We start from the raw sequence: 10,001 nt of genomic DNA on the forward strand, positions 1-10,001 counted from the left end.
AAGTCATTAAAATGTATCCTGCTGGAACTGTAAATATCTGTTGCAATTTTCACAACAATCCATCTGGTAGACTTTGATATATTTCAGTCTGGATCAAAGTGGTGGACCGACCAACCAATCAACATTGCCATCCCTAGCCACGCTGTTAACATGGTTAATAAAAATAAAATTTTCTTACTTTCTTCAAGTGTCCACAGACAAGATTTTTCAATCATTCGTGTATTTTGTTTCACACTTAAAAATCTGTGTTAAAACTCTGCTGAATCAAATATGTGTTAGGCAGACAGAGATTAAGAGAGTGTGTGTGCTTGCCTCTGTACACCTGCAGACATTAATCGATGTTGTGAACAATGGAACCAATCTGACTGCTCCAAACAGTGTGAACCCCACCCATGACACACAGTGCAGCTCGGTTAAACTGTTTACTGCTTTGAAATAAAAAACAATATATACTGTACACCCCATTTATAATAAATTCATCTGAATTCATTTTTGTAAATAACACAATGATTTGGAACAACTGAAGTAATTACCATTGCTCATTTACCATAATGAAGTAAATTCAGTCAGATTAAGGGTCAATGGTTTTTCAGAAAAAATCAAGACAGCAAACACAAATATTAGAGCTATGAGATTCTAATACAACAGCAAGTCTAATTGTCTAATTAACTGGATATCAGTGAATCATTAACCTAGTTCTCCAGTACGGCACACCAAACTCACAGTGACCCCTCCTGGTGAGATGCTCATATTACAACCACAAACATATGATCCACAATGTAATTCTTTGGTACAAGTTATAATGTAAATGGGGACTGTTGCATTAAATTAGTTCTCTTAAATACACTAAATGCATCTTTTGATCTGGATTTTAAACAAACATACACTGAGAATAAAACAGCCTTAAATCTTATTTGTGCATGCGTATAAACGTATGTATATTATGAATGAAATGTTTGTCATTCACTCTATTTGTCTTATAGGAATGAGTGTTCTCCAGGTTAAACGAATCACTGGAACATTCATTCACAAATATCAGCTCCCTGCCTTCAAATAAACTTTGTCCTTGGCATCATTTCAACATCTCCGTCCTGTTTTCATTCCAAAAGTCACTGCAGAGACTGAACGCAAACACAAGAGAACAAACTTCACTTGAAACCAGCTCTGTCTTTTATCTCCTGCCTGAACCTGTGCTACCATGGACAAATCCATCTGCACATTAGTACTGCTATTATCCCTGCTATCCATTCACACTCTGTGTGTGTACGCCGAGGGTTTTGCACTGGGCCCCATTGAACTTGCTCCCATTCCTTGTAATGACAAAGCAGTGGAGAAGCTGTCTCGTCTGGCGGCCACTTACATCAATGAGGATCGCACCGATGGCTATAAGTTTGCCCTCAACCGCATTGCAAATGTCCACCTGCACGCTCAGGTCAGTACAGAGATAAATGCCCAGTGGGAATAGCTGCCTGGGGTTGCTGTAATACTCTGTCAGTGGGTTATTTGTTTATGTTTAATGAGGGAAGTGGGGTGGAAAGGTTATTTTCCCTTCTGCTGTTGCTGAAATATCAAAACATCCCTGTGAAAAATGGGAAAGTCACACACTGATATATTTAATCAGCCGTGGCCAATCTTCATGTCAGTGGGATCCCATTTGAGAAGATTTGTGTTTTGTTGTTAGAAATGACACAGTCAAACTTCTAATCAGAAATCATCCCCTTGCATTGTCACAATGTACTGACTCTCACTCTGGGGAAGTGATAATAAAATTAAACTCTGCTTCTCAAGGACTTATTGTGGTCCCCAGACCCTAGTTTGGGAACCACTGGACTACATCAAAGACATGAAAAATAGCAGCATTAGTGTGCAACCATTAACGACTAAAAACAACAATAACTATTTGTTGTTTGTACTTTGTTGTGAATGACTGCCATCAGCACATGTCGCTTATAATAAATGTAACATTAAAATAGAAGTACAGACTTTTCTATCATGAAATGAGAAGCCATCCCCTTTCACGCCTCATGAAAAAAGGCCTTTAGGACTGAAATGACTGTTAATAAAGTCCAGGTCATTTCGGTCCAGGACCACTGGGACAAACCTTACACAACAGGCTTTATGAACTTCATGCTGTCAGCTGCTGAAGGCTATTGAAACCTGACTGCGAGATAGATCAGGTTTTAAGAAACTCAGTTCAACTTCATGACCTGAAAAGGCTTCCATTACACCTGCGCAAAGTGTTGACATTTGTTTTCAGTGCTACTGCTCAAATCAATATTGTCTTAAGTGTCATAGGGAATTACATAGAGCACCTCCTAAATGGTTCCTTAAAGGTGTAACTGAACAAATGAAGGTACTTGACCGTAGACTTTTCATAAATTTGAGCCTCAGAGATACACTAGGATAAAACAGTACTGCAGTGCACAGCATTGTTTGTATTTCCTCGCTCTTATTACATGTATTTGCATTGTGCATGTCAGGGCCCAGCAGGCAATGTGTATTACCTGGATCTGGATGTCCTGGAGACCAAGTGTCACATAGGCAGCCCAAAACCATGGAAACGCTGTGATGTCAGACCGTTCATGGAAACAGTAGGACACACACACACACACACATTTACAAATAAACACACGTGTTTGTACTTGTGCTATACTTGTGAGGACTCACGTAATGCATTCCCTGCACTGCAAAAAGGGCAGTTTAAGAATATCTTATCACAATATCTTTTTTTGAAAACACTCCAGCACCTTTATCCTGAATTTCTGAAGTGTCATGGCTAGTTTAAGAAATCTTATGAAGTCATTTTTGCTCACGCCACTGACCACTTTTTTTTTTTATAGTAAAACATTTCTATATTCTATATAATATTTTGCTCATTTGCAGAAGGGGCAAATGAGCACCCTTATGCTGGCCTAAACCTAATTCTAACTTTTAACCTTAAAACCAAAGTCTTTCCTCACATCCATCCATCGAAGAAGGAAGACAGGCCAAAATGTCCTCACTTCCCAAAAATGTCCTTACTTTCGAGGTCTAAAACTTTGGTCCTTGCTAAGATAGAAGTACAAGAGCACACACACATTTAAAGTCAGTTTGTCTTGGACTGTTTTAGTTATGTCACATGTTGCCCAATCTTTGTAGTGAAGTGGCTTTGATTGTTATAACTTCTATTTTATTCTTTTCAGCAAATTTCTGGCAACTGTAACACCACTATTCTCCACACACCAGAGGGATACTCCTACCTGTACAGCTACGACTGCACTCTTGTCCCAGGTAACATTAACATATTGTTAGATTAGCAGTTTGACATTGGTAGTTATTCATTCATTACTTCTGTACTATATTGCACAGAATGGCAGTTGAATACAAAGTGTAAAAACTGGTTTGTTCAAGAAGCCTGTTTCATTTTCATAATTGTATACACTGGAGCACTGAAGGGATGTAATCTTATTCCCCTGTATACTGATTCATTGCTGTATATGAACCTTGTATTTAACAAGTAATATTCTACAATATTCTACGATATCATAGGGAGATGTAATAGAAATTATGGATTTTGCCATATTGTGTTGTATGACAAATCTTGCGACTACTGGGGCTGGTTTGAATTTCTCAAAGTAATATTTGTGGTAGTAACATCGCTCAGTATAGAAGGATCATCAGCAAGAAAAGAAAAGAAAATCTCAGAATAGACATTTCCCTCTGTAGTTTATTCATTCATTCATTCATTTCAATTTGTCACAAACTGGTGTAACTAATAACATTAATAATGTCTTACTGGCACACCTAAATGGAATTGAGCCTTAATTCATGTAATTAGTTACGCCTGTGCATTTCCCACTATGACAAATCAAAATGTCGACCATGAAAAATGTCCATTGGTTTCGCCTTAATCTCAAACTGAGATTTAATATTTATTTTTTAGATCACTTAAAGGCCCTGAACACCAACACAGGTGTTCAAGTTATTTTGGCTGTTTAGACCTCTGCTCAAACTCCAAATTATATATTTTTAAGAAGCTGTAAGTTACAACCAATGATTTCAATCAAGCATGACCTGTACAAACCCACACAGTCCTGTAAAAAAGTTAAATGTGGGCTTTATCAAATAATTAACAAAAGATGTTCCAAAACATGTTTTACTAATTCAGCTTTTACCTTATACTGCTAATGACTTACTTTAATACTACTACTACCTACTTTAATGTCCATGCGTTTCTGCCTAACATATTCTGCAATTAGTTGTAATTTCAGTGCAAATGTTTACTTAACCATCTATATTATCCCTGTCTGGTCCCTGTAGATCCCCCAGAGAAGCTCCAGCAGACCTGTCCAACCTGCCCCCTCCTGCTACCTGTAGAAAGCCAACAGGCCGTGACCGCTGCTCAGGTCACTCTGGCGTCCTATAAGAGACAGTCCACGCTGGGTGCAGGGCTCGGAGTGAAGAAGATCACTAGAGCTGCAGCGCAGGTACGACTGGATATACAGAAATTAACTTTGATTGGACAAAGAAAGCTCCAGGGCTGATTTCATTACACAACAATGTGTTGAATGTTATGTTTATTGGTAAATTACACTTGAGAAAAATCTCTGGGTGTACATAAGCAGACGGCACAGTGCATCTTTGACACATCTGTGTGCCAGATGAGTACTGTTACTGCTCCACAATAACCATGATGATATAAGAATCTGGCAAGGCTGCAAAGGATTACTAAAGGCACTTCAGACCGTACTGTCTGGCCAGGCGTTTGTTTGGGGAGCAAATGAGAAATTGAGTAGTTTGCTTGGGGGCAAAAGCTCATTATATTGCTACTCTTTGCATACGGTAATTCACCTTAGGTAACATTTTTTGTGCTCTAAAACCAAGATGATAGCCATTACATTACAGCAACCATACTACCTCTCTGTATATGACTGTATGTTTGTGTTTATTTGTGCAATTTCAGGTTGTACCAGTGAAAGCCAGCTTTGTGGAGTACACAGTCCAAGAGTGTCCAGAGGGTGTGACAGAAAGAGGCACCTGCCAACGACTGACACTCGAATCTGACACAGAGGTACTCAACACAGAGTCCAGAGAGTCACCAGATTCAAAACACAATAAACATGCCATACTAGACAAGTAAAATGCTAAATAAGTGTAATACTTGAAAATTCACACAAAAACTGAAGTTGCATATCATTCCAATCTTGATTTGGATACATAAAAATGTTTCTTCTAAGGACAAAAAAAGGGATGTAATTGAACAACATTGTCTGATGGTGTTCCATTAATTAAGAAAATGGATTCCAATGCTGACAGTCTGACACTGTTATGACGCTAATTAATGGTGTTCAGAAAACTTAAATAAACATCAATCAGCCAGCAAGTTGTTTACTATCACTAAAGCAGTTCCTGACATGACAGATTCATTTTTACTGACACCACTAAAAGGCTGCAGTAATTGATTCTTTTTTAAAGACGCCTGACAGGTCCTCTCCTCTGTTTTTCATTTATTATTGTATTACTTATTTATATGTTTTTTTACCCTCCCTGCTCTATCCTGTTGCTTTTTTTCATGTAGTGAAAAAGTAGTATCCTAAAAGAAAATGTCTCATCTTCTCCTCTCAGACTGCAGGTTTCTGTGCGGGATCTGTGCATGGAGACTTGAACGTCCATCCTGATGTTCAGGTGTCCTGTGAGATGTTCAAAGTACAGGTACAGGAAGCAGTTAAGAAATACTTACCATCAGAATCAGAAACAGATTTATTGACAAGAAGGTTTCATATATAAGGAATTTGCCTTGGTGTTGTGGTGCACAACAGTCAAAAATATGTTATGCACCAATACATACATCTTATTACTAAGTGACAAGTGAAAAGTTACAACAAATATAATAATAATAAATGATCAATGTGTCTAAAATGAAAGGAAGAGAACGTAAAACAATAACAACGCCATCCAATATCTTCTTGCTGCTAACATATTTCTACAGTTTTCAGAGCTTTCATGTTCTTTCTTGACAAACACAGGAACCAAATGAGATTTATGATACTTTGACCTACATGTGAAATTTGACTTAAAGACTACCGAATCAAATTATTTCGATCCTCCTCTGTGAACCATGAGAGCACACCGAATACAGGAAAACAGCAGTAGAGGTTTAACACACAGAAAAAAATGTACACCCCAAAAAAGAACAGAACAATTGAGTGCATTAAAAGATGTAAGTCAGTAAGTGAACAAAGTACAAAAACTTTGGAAAAGTGTAATATGAAGTGCCAATCACTTCACACTGTGTGACTGCAGTTGGAAATGTAATAACCCACTGCCTGACTGAGATTTGATGAATGTTTTATGCTCTGTTTTGTTTCAGATTTTACTAAAGCGACCTTTAAAATGATAAATTAACTTTCTGAATGAATGCCACTGGCCATATAATTATTGTGTCATATCTTGTGTGTTGTGTTGTGTCTTAAAATGTACTGTATGCTGTGCATGTGTGTGTTTAAACGTATGTGTGAGATTTAAAATTGTATGGTTCTGTGCTATAATTATGTTGTCTTCTCACTCCTTTTTAGAGCTGTGGTGTGTAATGTAATATTGCATGACTGAGACTCGTTTTGCAGCCAGTGAGAGTGAGTTTGTAAAATATCAGTTTGGTGCGATCTTGTCTCTTTGTCTGAAGAATGTGGACATCCTCAGACCAGTGAGGCCTCAAGGTCACGACCTCCCCCAAGACCCTGCGATCCCAACCTTCCCGCCTCTGATCGATGACCCAAGAAACGATCCGCAGCCTGTTCCCTCTGACCCCACACTACCTCCTGCTGTTCAACCAGCGCCATTTGACCCAACGCCCATTCACCTTGTGCCCTTTGACCCCTCTGTTGTGGTTAACCCCTCTAACCCCCTCGCCTCATCTTCCAGTGAGTCTGCTGAAGATCTAGTAAACCAGCAACGGCAACCAGCAGTCGCTGGTCCTTTTGATTCATCCTCTGAAGAGATAGGAGGCCCTGTGGCACTGCGACCACCCTTTAACTTCCGCTACCAGAGGCGTGACCGCAAGAAACGGCAGGCCTTGATGGAGACCTCACCCTCTCACAACCCCATCTTCCTGTCTGATTTCCCCAGTGGGCCCTCTCCTTTCCGCTCCTGTCCTGGTCCTTCTCGATACACCACAGTTTAACTGGTGCTGCTCAGGAGTCCATTTGTTCATGTTTGATTTACCCAGAGGGGGTTGACCGATAAACTGCTCTGCTCGCTGTCACTGGAGGCTTGTAATAATTTGTGCTAATGAGAGGAATGTTATCTCTTCTCACCGGCCCTGAAATTACCTCTCTGCTGCTCCTGTAATGCTGCTCCCAAAGCAGCCAAAGCTTAAACCAAATGTATCTGAAAACAGCTTCAAATATTTGAACAATTTGAATAAATCTTGGTTTGAATCCCCTGTCAACTACCTGAAGAACTTACTTAAGCTAATAGTCTGGCAATACTTATTACAGTAAATTAAATATAATATTGTACAGTATCTATTTTGGTGGTATAAAGCAAGACAATTTTGATTTTAGAGCTGATTATTCATGAGCTGAAACAACTAGTCGATGGAAAGAAAATTAAATGACTATTTTGAAGTTATTCTTAGAACAAAAATGCCAAACATCTGCTAATTCCAGCTTCACAAATGTGAGGGTTTTCTGCTTTTCATGTGTTTTTTATCTTTCTAAATTGAATAGCGTTGGATTCTGGAGTGTTGTCAGACAAAACAGGACATCTGAATACATCACTTTGGCCTCTTGGAAATTATGAAGGCCATTTTTCACTAATTTCTGACATTTGTGGTCTAAATAAATAATGCATTCATTTAAAAAATTGTTATTTGCTGCCCTAAAATATTTAGCTGCAGTGTTTTCTTATAACCCATGTATTGAATTCCCTTGTAACACATCCCACTACACCATGATAATGATAAACAATAAATTAATTTAATTTTTCCTTGAACTTGCCCTAAAATGTTTTAAGTGAACACAAAAGGTAAATTGAGTGAACACAAAGTGTTGCAAAAGAACGCTAAAACTATCATTTGTGAGTTTTAGAGAAGGCAAAAAGCACTGTGAAGGGATGCATTAGCATTGTGAGGGAGCTGAAACATAGTCAAGTGGTCACTGAACATGGCCACTTGACTAGAGAAAGCTTTGCAAAGATGTCCAGAGAAGCAGAGGAAAAGTCAAGATTTATTAGGACTCTACACCACAGGGCTGACACTGTGCCAAATAGCACTGAGGCGAAAGACAAGTGCAAACATTTCAGGAAAGCTTTAAAAGCTTGCGGCTACCCAAAGTGGGCCTTTGTCAACACAGAAACTGGAGCTATTAGAAAGAGTAGACCGACACGAAGGAGAGAAGTGGTGGAGATGGCTGGAGTGTAACGCAGTCTGATTTTCAATAAACACAGCATCCCCGTGTTTGTCAAACCCAGCTAGTCAGAAACTTGCCCTCTATAAAAAAAAAACACTCACCAAACATAAGCAGAGCAATGTGAAGTCTAGAGTAATGACAAATACAGAGACCTATACATCAGGAGATGAAACACAACTAAGGTAGAGCAAATCCCACAGGTCAAGATGAAGCAGTATGTCTTCATTTAACGGACAGTGGAAACTCCTTTGGGGACAGCAAAGTACACATTTTTGACAGAGAGGATAGGTGGTTTGAAAGATGAGTGAAAAAGGCTAAAATAACCATCCCGAAACAAAGTGAGCGAGGCTGCTGTAATGCTGCATCAAACTCATATGATTGCCATGTAAACTACTTAGTGATTTACATGTGACATCAAGGTGTGAATGACCCACAGAGGTTTTAAATGCCTGGGAAAATGAGGCTTGGAAGAGTGAGTGTCAAAACATCTTGCCTTATGTATACTTCTGAATAGCACACTTTCATTCCAGACCCCTGGTAGGCCCTGCTCATAACATCGAGGGTTAACTTTTTTATGTGTTAATTCAAAGGGACTGAGAGTAACTCTCTCCTTTCTCTCTTTTCCTGGTTTTTATCACAGCTTTCTGCACCAATAGAAATCCCCAATGCTATTGGGGAAGGAAAGTTCAGGTGGGAGTGAGACCTCTGATCCTTCCTATCCTGTTGAACTGAGAGCAAAGCCTTTTTTGTACAACGTATCCTAGTCTATGATCCAACTCCCAGGCATGTTGTGCACTGACAGTGTGATACTCTGAGTTTTATCCACTGTCAGGATTCACAAGATTAGACCACAGTAGCTTGTAGATTCAGAATTTCAAACGGGCACTACATTTATTAGCTTGTTGTTGTTTTTACTCGTGGAACTGACGGATATTAAAGAAAAAAAATTTAAGATTTTTTAAATGTAGTTGGGACAGAGTTATTTTTGGTAAAGGTAAGAGAGTATATGTGGCTGGAAGATGGTGGTAATTTCAGTATTTAGGTCTGAGAGTTGTGAGATAGGGCATCTTGAGATGTGCTTCACTGGGGTGTATTGATGGTATAAAAAGCATGGAAAACAAAGAAGAAATATTGAGATTAAAAGTTCAATCTCGACCTTGGAAACATCAGTTGAAAAAACAATATCACCACAAGGTTCATTCAGTAGCTATTACTGAGCTTTTATTGTATCATAATATCTTTCCCAACAGGTGTAGTCGACCAGTACAATTTACATTAGACATAAAGGCTCCTTATTTGAAATCTTCTAATATTTGATAAACGTCTTGCTGCTTTCATGCGTTTCTCGGAATTCCCGCCTCTTCGAGTTCAGAACTTATAAACATATTTGTAAATATATTTCTCAGCCTTGCTTTTGTTTGGGAGTTTTAAAACAAAATAACGCATGTAACAATAGTTGTTTAATTTAGGTGCTGTTGATATATTTTTGAAATCGAGTAGCACAGACACACTTTGTGCGGCAGGGGGCGGGAGAGACCTTCAATGTAACTAACACGTCAGACATTGTGATCATTTGCGGCATGTTGATGTATAAAACACGACTTTAATGCATCT

The 10,001-nt window shown here is 38.8% G+C and overlaps 1 protein-coding gene across 1 annotated transcript; it reads left to right on the forward strand.

The window, feature by feature from the left end:
- Positions 1-1,118: 1,118 nt before the first annotated feature.
- si:ch211-262h13.5 (uncharacterized protein LOC571127 homolog) lies at positions 1,119-7,426 on the forward strand. Its single transcript, XM_044200318.1, has 7 exons — positions 1,119-1,432; positions 2,481-2,591; positions 3,183-3,270; positions 4,300-4,466; positions 4,943-5,050; positions 5,605-5,691; positions 6,662-7,426. The coding sequence occupies exons 1-7, from the start codon at positions 1,199-1,201 to the stop codon at positions 7,157-7,159; spliced, it is 1,293 nt and encodes a 430-aa protein (XP_044056253.1). The 5' UTR covers positions 1,119-1,198; the 3' UTR covers positions 7,160-7,426.
- The last annotated feature ends 2,575 nt before the right edge of the window (positions 7,427-10,001 follow it).

The sequence above is a fragment of the Siniperca chuatsi genome, linkage group LG6 (genome assembly GCF_020085105.1).
Source record: "Siniperca chuatsi isolate FFG_IHB_CAS linkage group LG6, ASM2008510v1, whole genome shotgun sequence".
Classification (NCBI taxonomy): domain Eukaryota; kingdom Metazoa; phylum Chordata; class Actinopteri; order Centrarchiformes; family Sinipercidae; genus Siniperca; species Siniperca chuatsi.

What these genes read in the sequence shown, in the direction of transcription:
- si:ch211-262h13.5 (XM_044200318.1), top strand. Translation starts at nt 1,199, where the DNA reads ATGGACAAATCCATCTGCACATTAGTACTGCTATTATCCCTGCTATCC. An exon ending in TCAGACCGTTCATGGAAACA is followed by an intron (nt 2,592 to 3,182) that starts GTAGGACACACA and finishes TATTCTTTTCAG; the next exon opens with CAAATTTCTGGCAACTGTAA. An exon ending in CACTCGAATCTGACACAGAG is followed by an intron (nt 5,051 to 5,604) that starts GTACTCAACACA and finishes TTCTCCTCTCAG; the next exon opens with ACTGCAGGTTTCTGTGCGGG.